Here is a 16,325-nt window from a genome sequence, read left to right on the forward strand (position 1 = left end):
CAACAGTAAATAAATTCAGAAGATTAAAATCTGTTTAGATCACAGAAGTTAAACATGATATCTTATTTACTTAGAAAATGTTACACCTTTTGCATGCTTTCTAAAAATTTTGTGTTCATACTTACCTCTGAATTTTAAAATGGCAAACATTTTTTGCATCATACGTATCTTAATATCCACAGAATACATTTACAGGGAAAAGTGTGACTTGTATATAGTAAATATCAATGCAGGAGTCATAACGCTGAACACTTTTTGAAAACCTTACTGTATTTTAGACAGAACAACAACACACTGTCACCCATCTCCAGTATGTTGCTTGGCCTGATCATGGTGTTCCTGATGACTCAATGGACTTCTTGGAGTTTGTGACCTGTATGAGGCCCAAGAGAGTAGAAAATGAGCCGGTTCTTGTACACTGCAGGTACTTGTATTCTAGAATTCTGATCCTAGATTTGCTTCAGCCTTAGAATAAGTGTTTGCTTTGAAAAGTTTGTCTGCAAGACAGGAGATTTCTTGAACTAGATGAAAATGTTTAACTGTGCAAGACCAGCAGTAGTTGTTGAAGACAGAAGCATTGGAGTTGTTGTATCTAAAGGATGAGTTTCTTTTCTCTCACTTTTTCCTGCAACCTTTTGGTGAAATAGCTTAGTCACATAATTATCACAAAGCTGATAATTTGTAATGGAATTTGTTCCCCATTTTTATTTTCTACCACTGTTGTAACGTCATTATGAATGGTACTGCGAAGTGGATTTTTTCTGCTGTTCAAGTGCCTATCAAAAAGCAGTCAATTAGTTCATACCTTTTTTAGTCAAAAATACCAAACCAATATATTGAGATTTGTAAGCATGTGTAATTGTTAAAAATCCATTTACTTTAAATGATGTTTTAGTTTTATTTATTAAAAAATTATTTTCAATAATTGGAAGGAAATATTACTGAAGTTACTTTAAAGCTAAGCTTCATGCTCTGTCCTAATTTTATTAGTCTTCCTATAATTTCTGAGGCTATTTAGCATCCTAGTATTAAGACTAGGATATGAATCTGGTGCATTGCAAAAACCTAATTTTATAGACTGTTTTTCTGTTACACTTCCCAGCGCTGGAATCGGTCGCACTGGTGTATTGGTCACTATGGAAACAGCCATGTGCTTAATTGAAAGAAACCAACCTGTCTATCCGCTGGATATTGTACGAAAAATGCGAGACCAGCGAGCTATGATGGTGCAAACATCAGTAAGTGATGGAGAGGAAGCCTCATTTTCTGTATATATACATATATATATGTATATATATAAAATTATATATATATAATTTTTTAATTACCTAGTTGTATGAGTCTTCAGCTGCCAGTATATTTCATGCTTCCTACATTTAGCGTAACATAGCATGGTGCCAAAGGATGCTTTGCTTCTGAGGTTTGTATTTAACTTTTTTGTAAATACTTCTTACATTGCCATTGAAAGATAATTGATTTCCATATACTGCAGGTGGTTAGAATGCACGAAGTCAGACTTACACACAAATCATCTGTTCATGGTCCTTTGTCTAAATTCTCTGCAAGAAACTAGAATAACTTTTTGCTTTTCATTCTAGTACAGAGCCATATAGGAAAGTTATTAAACTGAAGGTAAAATTAGAGGTTCTGCGGAATGATTTGAAGAGAGGAAGTGGCTCGTCAAGAGGCCACTTCAGGAAAAGAAATTCAAAAGGAACAAAATCTGTATGTTTTTAAATTGTGCCACAGCTCCACTTTGGAAAAATGAAGGGCAAGAATGAAATTCAGGAAAAGTTGGGTAGTATCAATAACTGAAATATTAAAATCAGTGATTTTAAGATGAAAGTGGGTCAAAGATAATTTGAGATCATGAGGTCAATGTTGCATCAGCTTTGGAAATTAACATACTGACATTAGAGACCAAGGATGAAGGATGGGAGGCTCTACTTTCTTGATTAGAGGCTGGATGACAGAATACTAACTGTGGGTTATCTCAGAGAGCAAAATGCCCTGAGGCAAATGGAAGTAAAGAGACCCACAAAGTCAGCAGTTAAATTGGGCATTTCTGTGTCTTGTTTCAGAAGAAAATGCCTTGGTTTTCACTTGATCAAGAGAAGGAAGAAAGTAACTTGCAAAGACAAATACTATCCATTAACAGGCTAATGACTGCAGGAGCTAGCATTATAACTGACTAGACTGGGGGAGAAGTCCTGTGTTATCAAAGCATATGAAAGCGCCAGGAGTTATGGTTGCTTGTGTGTAGTATTAGAGTGCTCTGTGAGCAGAGATTGTTCATACAGGCTGCTGGCACTCTTCTTTATTGCAGTGTAAGCGTGCTGTCTGGAAGTGCGTTGGGGCTGCAGGGTTGAGAAGGGAGTTATCTGAACAGTCCCCTGCCCGTTCCTTGCAGAAATGGAAGCTGAGCTTATGATGAAGGATGTCATGGGATGAGAAACACTAGCCTCAAGTTTAAGGCAGTTGAATGTTGACTTCCAGAGTTGTACGCATCTACGCTCCTCAGTTTCTAAAATGAACTGAGACAATTCAGGCTTAAACTTTCTAGAGGTGGCAGTCTTTTTGAGTCATACGTGAGAATCTTAAGTAAACTTCAGCTTGCCAGAAGGCCAAGTCCCTCCTGTTAAAACAGTAATTGGTTGTAATTGTCCTTGCACTCCACAGTTTGGTGTAACTGAAGAATATGGGGAATAGCAATAAATACACTTAACGATCAGATCCCACGTGTGGAAAACTGAGTATCTAAAATAGGATTCTTTACCTTGCTTGCTGTATTCCACAGTTCACTGTCAGCAGAATCAGGAGAGGGATGATCTGTAGCAGCAATACTGTGAAACCAAATTCACTTGTTATTTCTGAAGTATGCAGATACTGTTGTGAAAAGCCAATGAGCAGAATTGGCATACTGTGCTGTAAATGGGACACAAAAGCAAGCACTCCACTGTGAGAAAACAGAATACCAAAGAGCTGCATGTTAACATTTTGATCTATCCTGAGTTCTCTATTGCATTCCCATGCCTGCATTCCAGCTAGCCCCACTGCTCATATTTGATATTCAGCTTAGGGCTTCTGGGAGAAGCCATTAGGGATTGTTCAGTTGTAATAGCCTTGCCTGAAGCATGCTCCACTGCCCTGTGGGAATTGTGTGTGTGCTGCAATTGTAAGATGATACATATAGCCAGATGCATCTTGCGAGTTAATATCAGACAGGATATACTCAGTAAGAAAGAACGGACTCGTGAGAGCTATTAACTGGTCAGTTTTGTGGCTGCTGTTAATCATGTGAAAGCTGTAGTTTCTCAAAGACCTGTAATTTGGTCATCAGGAACAGCAAAACAAAAGCTTCAACAAAAATAATAAAGCTACAATAAAATTTGTGTAACTCTGTGGCCTTTCATTAAAAACAAAAAACAAAAAACAAACAACTAACCATTAGGTTCTACTAAAGAGAAATTAGAGGTACTAATCAATACAGAAAGCAATGCTTTAGGACATACATAATGGAACTAGCCATCAGCTGAGTGAGCAGTAAGAATATATGCAACAGATAAGAGCAGAGAAAACAAGTAGTCAGAGTCTCTGAGTCAGGAAGCAGCGCTGAAGTGCTTATTCTTATTTGTTCAGTAACATGATCACACAAGTTAACAAGGCATTGAACAGGGAGCTAAATATCACACTTGGGTTGTTCAGGCAGTAGAAATCTGCAAATGACAATAACAATGAAGAGAAAGTCAAGGTAATTAAGAAATAAAGACAAAAGAACAGAATGATACTGAAGGTGGGAGTAATTGACTGAAAAGTTTTTTAAAAAAAAAAAAAGCAGGAAAATCAAGATGCAGAAAAATAATTTCCATCCCCCAGTTTTCCTTAAGTATTGCAGGTTATGGACAAGAATAACATTTCTAACTGCTAGTATTTAAGTGTAACATAAGGTCCTTTACAGTACTAGCCTTATCTTTTAGCCCTGTCCTTTGGGGGATATTGGAGGAATGTTTCCAGATGCTCCTGAAGAGTTGATGGGAGCTGACATGCAAGGGCAGCTGAGGGAACATTTCAAAGATGTAAAAAGGGATCTAGAAAATGTGAATCTGCGCTCCTGTGAATATAGGACATGGAGCTTGGGATAAAGGTGTTCATTTTGGGGTTTTCACAATGGTGGAAAATACTTCGGGAGGAGAGGTATGCTTTGATCTTTCTGAGTTCTTTTAAATTTCCATCATCTAGCATTCTCAGGACTGTGTTAGTCATAAAAATTTATTCAGGCTATGTGGATTTTTAGTTCTGCATTAGCCCTATTGCTAATGTCTCCTTGTATCACTTTTCAGAAAGAACCTCACAAGCTAATTGCTTTTAATAAATAGGTACATCACAAGATCATGGAAGAAATAGTCTTTGCAATAGTGTAACTCAGGCAAGAAATACTAATCTAATTTGTGAAGACTTCATAAGCACCAAATGAGCTCAAAGCGTTGGGTGACAGAAGAATTCATGTGGCTGCTACTCTTCAAAAATACTCATTCCAATGGTTTTGATCCCACTTTGTTACAAAAGGAGATGTGTGGTTTCATCAGAAATTGGAAATAAAGTGACTCCATCTTCTGTTATAGTGTAGGTGGTTTGGAGAAAAAAAAAAAAGGTTTTATCAAGGCAGTTGGACCTATATATCCTATATGGTAACTTCAAATGTATCTTGGGTCACGTAAGTGTGCCCAATAATGTGTAACTGTAGGATTGGCAAGGTTAGAATACTTGTAATAATGAGATAACTACAAAAAAACAGATAGCGTGTATAAAGAACATAAATAACAGACTAGTCATTTATGTTATAATCAGATAATAATGTAACTTGTAATAATGAGATAACTACAAAAAAACAGATAGCGTGTATAAAGAACATAACTAGTCTTAGTCTGTTATTTAAACTTAGTCAGAAGAATCATGTAAATTTGCATAGCTTTTAAAATAAATCCTATTCCCTGGAATTTAAGCATGTGTTCTTTTAAATTTGGGGATGTGTTTTCCTTGGTGTGAGATTTTTTAATGCTTGTCCTTCAAAGAAGAGTAAATGTTACCTTTGTTTACTGTGAACATAGCCAGCAGAGCTGGATTTTCTCCTTCCACCTCTGCATCTCCTTTCGTGTCATTGAATAGAAAGTAGTGAGACTGTTAGTCCTGTTGAATACTACCGTATAATCAGGAGTTTAAATAATCATCCATAAATGTTGTTCGTTTTTTCTTTCTTACACAGAGTCAGTACAAATTTGTTTGTGAAGCTATTCTTCGTGTTTACAAAGAAGGATTGGTTCGACCACTGGAATCCAGTTAGCACAGCAGTGAAGGATGAATTCTTTCCCCCCCCCTAAAAAGACTGCTCTTTAAATAAAACAAGGGCTTGTTTCTGAAAGCAACTAGAATGGACTAGAAGCCCATGAAAAGGCAGATGAGCACATTTGAACTGTGGCACTTTAAATTTCCCAAGAAGATTGCTAAATCATGTACAGTATGATGAAATCATGTAGATAAATATGAGAGCAATTGTGTGTAATATGCTTTATTCACATAGACAGCCATAAACAATCATGGAAACCTTAATACATCTTTTACTGCCTTAAAACACCCTTCAGTCTGGAAGTTACAAACATCCTTGTGTCCTTTGAAATAGCAAAAAGAAGACTCATAGTATTGAAATGATTCAGCTTAAGAAGGTATTTGGTATCTTGGTATGGAAGTTTATTGAAGGTGAATATTTGTAACTTTCTTATTGGGACACTAAATATTCGTGGAAATGAAACCTTGACTTCTAAAAGACCGATGAAGAGCTTTAAAGGCTAATGCATAGCTACTGTACATTAAAAGCTGGAGAAATCAAGTATTCAGTTACCATAAATCTATTAGCAGCTATGCCAGCTGTTGTAATACGCTTCTTAGAAATCACATCGACTGTATGTGACATGCAAAATAATGCTGCATTTAAGCATTTATGCAGATGGTACAGTCTACATCTTCTGTTGATCTACTTTCTTTGCAACTTGCCCTTTTAACAGTGACCTACTTCTTAACGGTTTTAGTTATTGTACTCCTTTTCTTCTGTTTCTGCTGTCTATCTCCTTTATACTTGTTTTTCACTGCTGTTTCCGTATGTGGACTGAAAAAGTTTTTAACTTAAAATGAGTTTTAATTCTGTCACCTTTGTTTCCATGTGTATTTATGAGTTCTCAGATGTAAATGTGGATAAATGTTGCACGCAACTACTAGGCTTTTTGACTTACTGTATATGCAAAGTAGTCTAATCCAATACTGGAAGAAAAATTACTACTGAACCCATCAAATATGTTGCTGCTAATTCAAGGTGTGAAGCTTACAAGGGCACAGATGTTGCTAGTGTTCAGATGGTGGTAAAATGTTGACTTGCTGCCCTTCAGCAAAAACTGCTCTTATCCAGTGAGATGCAATTCCTTTTGCAAGAGTTCTGCGGGTTTACTGTGTTTCTTGCTTTCTGGAAATGCAGCTAAATTCATATGAAGATTTACATGGAAAGAGAGAATGAATTTGTACATTGATGAATAATTCACCCTAAGGTACACTGGTCTCCATTTCATTTCAAATGGGAGAATTGGACTTTCTGGACAATATAACCACATTTGTACGATGTTAATTTATTTTGTGTGTGTTTTTTTGATTACCCTGACATTCATTTTTGAATAGTGTTTCAGAAAAATATTCTAAGAGAATGTTTAAAATTCTGTTATTTAGAAGATTAGACCTAAATAAGGAAAAAAAAATTATGGGGCATATTAGCTAGATGTTTATATGTGTATAAAAGAGAAAATTAGATAATTTTCTTTTTAGAGATATATATACACACACATATTCAGATATATTTTAGAGTTACAGTTTGTATTATGGATATTATGATTTATATCTGGCGTTTCATTATAGAAACTGCCACAGCTGTACAATATGCATCTCTCATGTTACCAGAAGGTTATGTTTTTTTTTCCCTAGGAGACAGCTGAAAAGTGAATGTAGGGTATGCTAAATTGCTGACTTGTCTTCTATAGGCTTGGTCCTTTCTTCAAGATTACATTATTAGATATAGGTAAAGAAGATACCTGGTTACTATTTATTGATAAAAAGAGTTTTAGTTGGAACATGCAGCATAATTGGCAACATGGAAAGCTTCTTGGCTTTGTTAGGTTGAAGGGTGAATAAGTTTGTGCTCATTCTTATGTACTGCATTCCAGATTTCACTTGCACTGAAGTTTTTGTAATACTTTGGATCATTATCCTCTTGCTTGATTATCTGGGCACAGATTGGAAGACAAGAGACCATAACTCTGGTTCACTCTTAACTTGCTAAACTGCATCAGGTCGTTCAATCTGTCTGTGGCTCTAAATGTAAAATGATACTGCACATGCACATGCTGCTCAGGAAGCTTTTTGGAAAAATGCACGTGGAAAAATTTTGTGCAAGTGCAGGCTTCCTGCTGCTATTTGAGAGAGTACTGAGCAGTGAGAAAACCTAGTGGCTCTTTCCCATGTGAGGAGTTGTGGGCACTAAAGAATCTGTGCCTGCTGGGTAGTTAACAAAAGCCTCCCTTTTGTTATGTGTGTGTACCTTTCTGTTAAAACATTTTTTTTTCTTTTTTTCCTTTCTTTTTTTCCCCCCTAAAGTTTTGTTGTGCCCTGGTCTCAAAGTCATCCCTTGTAGTTGGCATGACTTGCAATTACTAGTTTGTCAGGAAGTGAAAAAGGCAAGGAGGAAAACCCCAAGAAAATAAATAGTAGGAAAATATTTAGAGTATTTCTTTGTGACATCTGGTTTTTTTTCGTGGAAGTATTTGATTAAACTTACAATTTATTTGTGTTCAAAGTTATTGCTGTATTCCTGTTGCTATTTATGTTTCTTCATGTTGAATATGTATTTACCCAAACACTGTAAATTTATTCCTTATATAACTCCAGTCTCAAGATACATGGTATAGCCTTGACTTAAATTAGTCTGTCTGTGTGTAAATGATGATGGTTGTATTGTGACAACAAATGCTGCTCTTGTTCTGGAAAACTTAAATGGCTTCAGTAATACCATTCACGAATTCTTACTTGGGTTTTAATAATTCGTTTGAAATTGTTGGCTGCTGAGAGACTACTCAAAACTATAAAAATAGTAATCTCTGTAATATTTGATTATTTTTTTAAAACCATAGAGCAAATATTAACTACGCAAGTATCTTGTACATTGTGTCCATCTTTATTTCAGTCTTGCTGGGTTTTGCACATGTACCTGTAGGGTCCATAGGGGAGAATGAAGGGGTTTTGTCTTCTCTCTGTAGTGTGTGATGACTTTGCACTGAATTATATATGCCTTAGACCTGATCTTGCAATGAAAGCATAGTTATGAACACATAGTCTTAATGCTGGCTTTTGTTTCCACAAAGTTAGGAAATTAAAAAGACACAGAGTTGACTGAATTTGGGAGTGGGGGTGGGGTTGGGGGTGGTAGGAGTTAAAACTCCAAACTCCTAACACAGAATTAGTAACTGTCAATCAATTGACAAATAGCAGAAAATGCTGTGAAGTCAAGTTTCTGTGTAACCTTCATAAATAGTTTTAACCTCGATTTTGCCTTTTTGTGTGATCATGACAATAAGTATCTAAAATGTCTAGCATGGGCGATGGATGAAGAGGGAGTAATAAGCCTTTGAGATTTTCATCACTGTGAAATACACTAACATTTATTCTTCAGAATTAACCAGATTTTAACTAAGTAGCTTTATATTTGATACAGAAGTAACTATAATGCCTATTCAGTCTCTTCAGAAATATCACAGGGGAACACTTCTGAGAACAGAGGTGGGAGGGACAGATCTTACCATGTATTGAAAATAAGAAAAATGGTGCCATAAACCATGAATGCCTTTTGTGTAACAGGATGTATGAAATACGAATCATTAAAATACAACCAAACCTTGAATACAGGTGGTGTTTTGGAAAAAAAAATAATTTTGTAATCCAGGGTTTTTCTTTCGATTGGTACTAAATTATATGCAATCAAAATGTACCTAAGAATTCAGCAATAGTTCTTAAAATACACTCGGGTTTTGTAACAGTTGGTTCTCTTTTTTTTCCTCCTCCTTTTTTCCACTATGCAATACTTGGTTAAATAAATATATAAATATGTATATCTTTCAAAAGAACTGTAGATCTGAAATACCTATCAAACTATGCATTTTATTTATTACAAGCATATGATACTGTTTTACAACATAAGTTCTTCCCTGTAGATAGTGTTCTTAAATGTCAGACTAAATGCATAAATGGTCCAGTGACTGAAAACGTTGAAAATAGACATGCATGGTTCATGCTCAATAAATCAAAATTTAAACGTAGTTATTTCAGTGAGAATGGATTTATTCTCATATCTTGAAATGTAGCATTTAAGTACAAGTTTATTTCACTCCTTCACATAAAGCCTTTCCAGAAGGAACATGCGCTAGGAGATGTTTGTATTTCAATTGGTAACCTGCAATTAGTCTACTTGGTTAAAAACATTTATTAATTGAAACTATATAGAAGATAAAACTGTGTCATGAAATACTTTGTTCAGAGGCAGTTGATAGCCAAGTGAATGATTAATTAATTACATAAAACATAATATTTGGGTTGAATGGATTCTCTTGCATTTAAGTTCTGACACTGATAGTGTTAAGCCATCTCAGATGACTGTTTCAATGATAGTATTATGTGAACAGTTTGAATAGGCAATCTAATGCAGTGTATGATTTAGTTTTAGTGTACTTTGACATGTTTAATGTTCTATTTGTTCAGCTTCAAACAGCGGTACCCACAATCACTGAAATTTGTGGTCTTACAAAAAGAGAAAGGAAGTTTCTCTGAATGAAAAGGAAGGAGTAGCACATGATATTGGTAATCTAACCATTTTCCAGCTCAGACTAACCCTGTGATAGCAGCGGTCTGATTTGGTCACTGATATGTTGAGCAGTTGTTGAAGGCGAAGAATATCATGGAAAAAGATTGAACAGTTGACAGTGCTTGTTTAGTCTTGGCTGTAGTTAAGAAACCAGTAACTGTTGTCTGTCTTCTCCCCGCACCACCCTTCACCCCCAAAAGACAAATTCATCTCAAGAGGTAGCTTAGGGAATGGGAAGTAGGATGTGCCTTTAGTGACTCTCCTAATTTTGTTGCAGACTGCTTGGATAAGAGTCTTAGATTATGTGTTATTTTGAGCTTAGCTGCAGGTTTTGAATCTTAGATGAAATTCTTATTTAATATATTAAAGCATTAATTTTAATAGACACTAGTGAAACACTTCAGTTTACTGTTAGTTGCGTAGCTTCTGTTTTCTTGCCTTTCATGATGTCCTTTCTTGACTTGTCATTGTTTTACCTTATAAAAACACGTTGAGGTTTCCCACAGCTGTAAATCTGGCTTTGTCATAGACAGGCGAGGTGATGTCGCTGTTGCTTAAGACAGGATGCTACTTACACCTGAAGGTGCAATGTGGTGGTCAGACCAGCCTGAACTGAGCTTCTTTCTGAGGAATTTAAACAGTGCTGCTAACAGTGGTAAATGTCATAAAGATATTTTGAAAAAGTATGTAGGAAATGCTTTGTTCAGGGCAGATAAGACCTGGCTTTTATTTTCAAAAAGTAATAATTTGCGTGGATGAAAATGTTTTTAACAGATAAGGTAGGGGTTGGAAATGCATGATTTTTTTTCCCTTTGCAGAACACTTTTTGTATGTTTCAAAATGCATCAGTTCTCTTGGAGCAGTATCTTTAGTAAATAATTTTAGTAAAGAAATCCCCCACTGTTGGTGGGATTGTAAGTTGGACTTTTTCCTCGTTTACTGCTTTGTGCTTTTATATTAAACAAAACTGGAATTTTTTCCCTCTAAAAATTTTGTCTGTTTTCATTTGGTGTCCCTTTCTGAGACGTAAATGGAACCTGAATTTGACTAGCTAACTAGTGAGACTGCCACACATACTAAGAGGGAACACATGTTTTTCTAGATCTATAAATCCGTTACCTAACATCAGTTACTGACTGAAACCAGTGTAGCACCGTATTTGTCAGCCTTTTCCAGAATAACAGTTTTGTAAATAGGAAGTCTTCGGACCTTGCTCTCCCAAGCGTCAGGAAGTCTTCTTGTATTAAGCTACAACTGACGCTTTAAAAAAAACCAAACAAACGTTAAAATCTGAATCTTCAAGTAAGGAAGGACTGTTTACCAAAATCTATACAAAACACATATACCTTTTATGAGGAAAAATAGTTTCTCTGTAAAAAAAGCAAGCTGTAGGTGCTTCTTACGTAGTCATAAACCAAACTAGCTCTCAACTAATAAGCAGTATGGCCACTAAAGCACAGAAAAGTCAACGCTGACCTGATTGCCCAGTTAATTTCTCAACCTTTTTATGAAGGGTTGGTTGCAATCCTGCTTCGTAAGTCCTTGCTGCAGACTGGAAGGAGAAGGGTGTTCCTTCCTTAGGGAAGAGACTGAAAGCCCGCTCAGTAAATCAGCAGTCGATACTGACCTTAGTGGGGTTGTGCTTGTATTCTTTAACCTGAGCAGTGCAGTTTAAAGTTAGATCAGGTGTATCTATATGAGTTTGCAAGAGCATTGAAGCCCTGCATTAATTCCAGAAGAAAAAGCTCAGACCAGCAGTGTTAATTTGTTAATTTCTGTGGGCTTCGTTTTGTTCATTTAAGCAACAGGTTAGCATGGCAGCAGTTGTTATCCTTGATTAGTGCCCTTCTGAAACAGAGCTTTGCATACATGAATGAAAACTTGGTATAACTATTGCTTCCCTAGATTTTAAATTACTGTCTGTAGAAATTAGGTGGAGAATTCGTATATGTGCTCAAAGGTAACTGTATTTCAAATCCTAATTTTCAAAATAAATGACAAGTATCAATGCCTATATTCCAGTGACCTGTGCAGCGAGTCCTAAACATAATTTATTTAGGTTTTCACACTTCATTGTGTAACCTTAATAGAGAGATACAAGATAAATAATGGGGACAGTCTTATCAAGGCTTTGAAAATCTGCCAGGCATTCATAGTAACAAATGATGTATTGGTGAAAATTGACCTTTGTTACAACTGATAGGGAAATGTTGCTTAATAGTACTGGAATAAATTGTATAACAGCTGGGAAAGACAAGGTTTAGTTTTGGGGTTTTTTTCCAGGTTTTGCAAAAGATTACACTATTCTAGTCACTACATTTATATTTTCTGTTAGTGTTTTTGTTAGAGATATAGAAAAACCTTGGAAGATAATATCCTTTCAGTGACTCTGGCTGTATGTGTTTTTGTTGGATTTTTTTTTTCATGGTTGTTTCTGTAGCATTCTATAGTTTCTTCTTCAGAGATTTTAGGTGCCAGTGCATTAAAGAAATAATGTATTTGATGTGTTTGGAAGGTAAGGAAAGAGTTTATTTTGTATCCTAAGCTGTACTTTTCTTTTAAATCATTTGAAATGTAAATTCATGTTGATACTACAAAGCTTAATTTATTGTTTAAAAACTTAGACACATCTTGAAATGAATGTATCATTTTTCTTTTTTATTTTTATAGGAATAAAATATATTGGTTAATGTTTTCAGTATCATTTTCTTGGGGTTTGGAACTGTTTTGAAAAACAATATTATAGCCACCATTTTATGCTTATTGGTTATCTGGCTAATTGTGAAATAAAGCGCTTTTGACTATATGGTTTTACTGTGGCTTTTTTTCAAGAAAAAAAATGAGTAGCATTAAAAATTTGCAGACCTTTTTAATCCCTTAAATTCAGGCTGCAGCCATTTGATTTTTTTTTTTTTTTTTTTTTTTTTATCTAAGCAAGCAAACATATATGGAAAGTGTGTGCTCCATATAGATACAGTGTGTAATCTTTCATAAACAGCTTGCTGGAGAAGTGAAGCAACAAAGCCACAAATTCCGGGGAATATTTCACTTGCAACAATTTTTTATAAAATAGGGTTGTCTTAATTAATTAGACCTATAAACCTTCCTATTCATGTCACACAAGGCCACATAAACAACTGAGTGCAGATTTTCTTTTTTGTTACTATGTATAATACGTGCAGAGTACCCTTCCTTTTGGGATTTCCCATGTCCTGATGGTGCTCCCCAGAGGTGTCTGAGTAGTCCTATCCCCTACACTCTCTGTTGCTCCAGGGTGGTTGTCAGTTTTTCACAAACCAGAGCCCAGTGATGCTGTTCTTGAATTATTTCTGGTTGCATGTGTATCTAAAATGCAACTTTGTATGTTTCAAAACATAAAGCCCACTGAAGCTTGAGTCCAACACTGCCAGATGGATAGAGCATTGACCTTAAGTTTGGGATTCAGTTAAAAACTGGGATGGTTGTAAGTAAGCGCTTTTTGCTGTTTACAAGACATGGCTCTGCCTACTGATTAGTCTTTTTAAGCATAAGGCAAATAATCCTTCATGATGTAGTTATGAATTCAAGGAAATCTTGGTGAAAGGAAGTACAAGGCCAAAAATAACTATCTGGATAGCTCAGGCATGGGATATGGTTGCAGGTTGGAAACTCTTATTGGTGCATGGAAAGCTACTGAGGTGGAGGTTTTGCTGGAAATGTGTATGAAACAGCTTACAGAAAGGTGTACCAGTATCTTCACAGCTTGTTACCAGGATAGGATGCAGAAGAGCCTTGCGGAGGAGATAAGGCAGAAGTAAACTCCAAGCCCGTGGCTGTATCGTCAAGACTTGTGCAGCTGATTGCTAGCGGGAAGAAGAGGGCTTTAACATGCCTAGTGTTAAAGGTGATTTCAGGCTTAATGCAAGGAACGAAGGTATTCCATTCCTACACACAAGGCAATCCTTTAAAATCCTTATGGAACTGGTAACCCCACAGAGGAACAGGGTGCTCCGCCAGGGAGCCGGGAGTATGGAAAACATGTCTTTATATAACTCGTGTTGGGCAAAGACTTCTAATGAGCAGTCACTGGCAAGAGAACCTGAATTTTGGCAGTCTTGCTTGAATTTGTAACAACTGGGATGTCAAACTGGCATTTTGCAATACATGTATTACTTCCCTGTATAGCTTTTTGGTGCCGTATCTCAGTGATACAAAATTTTTCAAGCAGTGTCTCAGTTTAGCTTATCTTCCTTACAGTATTCTAAATTATTTTAACCAATTTCATAAAAATTATGAAGTGTCCGATTTCATCTTGGATTGATTTGGGATTAAATTCCTTTTTTGGTCAGTCCTCGTATAATATAACTAAACTGATTTCCATGTAGTAAAGAATAAATATGCAATGGTAGCATGTGTAAAAGCTAACCTGCTAAGAATGCTTGATTCTTCATTCAAATGAAAGGCAAAATTCAAAGTTTTCCATTTGTTGAAAAGAAGGACCATGTGAGAATAACTGAAAGCCTTTTGGGGAGACTGCAATCACTGCTGCTGATCTCTGGGTTTCAGAGCCAGTTCAGTTTCCCAGGTCCATCTCCAAGTGTGAAGGACATCAGTATTTCACTGGAGCATGCTGAAAGGCCAGAGTCAGTGTAAACTCACGTGCAGTCTTCATGTGTTAGTCTGACACTGCTATAGGGGAGCTCAGGCACCTGCAACGCTATTTTAAAGCAAAGGTATTCTGATTTATTTTTCCTGTTTCATTGAGTTTAACACCCACCCACAGAAGATGCAGCATCTTCTGTAACAGGAGTCTTTAGTTCTTCCATGCATCAATTACAAGTTAAAAAATAAATTATCTGGCACTGATAGCAAAAAGTTTCCTTGGCACTAGCTCTGCATCTCAAGCATAGGGGATAATTGTTTCAAGCACACTCAGGTTGCACAGGCACAAGTGCTGCGGACTAGGGTGTCAGGTGTTCTAATGGTAGTGAGATGGAGTGGCGTGTGGAAAACCTCACTGTATACATCAATGTAGCCCACAGAGTACCACAGGGATACTGATTGCTGGTGGGTTTGGTCCTGCTTCAGTTCCTGCTTTTGGCCTTCAGAGCCTTCTGCATCAGTACAAATGCCCTGAGCTTTTAGACCTGATAAATTCTCATTTAAATACTGAGTGTTACTCCTTGCAAATGGAGTAGCAATTTGTTGTCCTTTTTGAGTACCTGGGTCTTCAGCTCTGGGCTGGAAAGCTCTGCTCATGCATGTTCATACAAATGCCATGTAAATGTAGTGTAGCTCTTTAGCTTCACATTCATTTATAAAGATTCCAAGTTAGCATAAGCTTTTCAAAAGGGGCCAACTTCCTTATGTATGATACTTAGCCTAAAAGGATGTAGTGACTCCAGCCTTCTGGTTACGTGCCAAAAACTGAAATTGCCTTTTGCTTTTGAAGATACTTCTTGCTTTATCCAGGCCAGCTGCCAGTGTCACGGCTGTATGATTTTCACCTGTGCTGTTGGGTGCTTTTTTTCAGTTTAAGAAACACTATTACAAGAAAATCTACTTCCTTTGCTTAAGTGTTCTGCAGATACCTTATTGCTGAGGACATTTTGAACAGGGTGTCATTTTTGTCCTCTATGAGAACCAATAACAGATTTACTGTGATATTGCACCTCTGCTACTTCAGTAGCTCTGACTGCTACATCACGTGAGATGTCAGAGCATGGGCAAGAGTCTCGAGCTGTCTCTGGCTCACAGCTGGGAATATACCACTTCCGTAGGGGCTCTTCCTTATATATTTTGAATATATTTGCCCGCTTTTGAAGAGTAAAGCGGGAACTGAGGAGAAGCAGAACCTGCAGCTCAAGGAAAGTTAGAACTGAATGGAGCCTAGATACTACGCTGAAGACCTAGAGGACTAAAGTGTGATTAGACCTTCTGTGGAAACAGAAGGATGCCCATTTGCAAGGAGCTTCTTTTTTCTCCCTCTTCCCCTTAGATCTTTACCAAGGAAAATAGGCAGTTCAGGTACAGCCCCTGTGTCAGGGGCACGCTACAGGCAGTCTGAGCTCCCTTCAGGGTGGGAAGGTTTCTCCGCACTTACAAAGCTGTTCTTCCATGGCCCAATGCAGGTCATATATATTGTTATTTTCCTGCTTGACCTCTGCTGTTCAACTTGACAGATACCAGCAGTGGCTGCTCAGAACTGGCCTGGTTTAAAAGCTCCTGAGCTGTGTTTCTCTGTGAGAAACCCCAGCTTGGCAACTGCTAGTACAACAGGAGTCTTAAAGATTTGCTTAAATGGCATTACTTTCAAATACTGTCTCTTTCTCTATCAAATGGCTAGGAAAGGGGTGTATGTAAAGAGACGTGTATGTGTGCATGCATACATAAAATAGAA

The 16,325-nt window shown here is 36.8% G+C and overlaps 1 protein-coding gene across 3 annotated transcripts in view; it reads left to right on the forward strand.

Annotated features, from left to right (window-relative positions):
* PTPN3 (protein tyrosine phosphatase non-receptor type 3) overlaps window positions 1–12,636 on the forward strand; it is a 106,348-nt gene extending 93,712 nt beyond the window's left edge. For all 3 annotated transcript variants that reach the window (XM_037380329.1, XM_037380330.1, XM_037380331.1), the window contains 3 exons: window positions 279–424; window positions 1,103–1,238; window positions 5,264–12,636. In XM_037380329.1, coding sequence (XP_037236226.1) covers window positions 279–424; window positions 1,103–1,238; window positions 5,264–5,341 — 360 coding nt within the window. In that variant the 3' untranslated portion in view covers window positions 5,342–12,636. The remainder of the gene's footprint in view (window positions 1–278; window positions 425–1,102; window positions 1,239–5,263) is intronic.
* The last annotated feature ends 3,689 nt before the right edge of the window (window positions 12,637–16,325 follow it).

Source organism: Falco rusticolus, chromosome 3, assembly GCF_015220075.1.
Source record: "Falco rusticolus isolate bFalRus1 chromosome 3, bFalRus1.pri, whole genome shotgun sequence".
Lineage (NCBI taxonomy): Eukaryota > Metazoa > Chordata > Aves > Falconiformes > Falconidae > Falco > Falco rusticolus.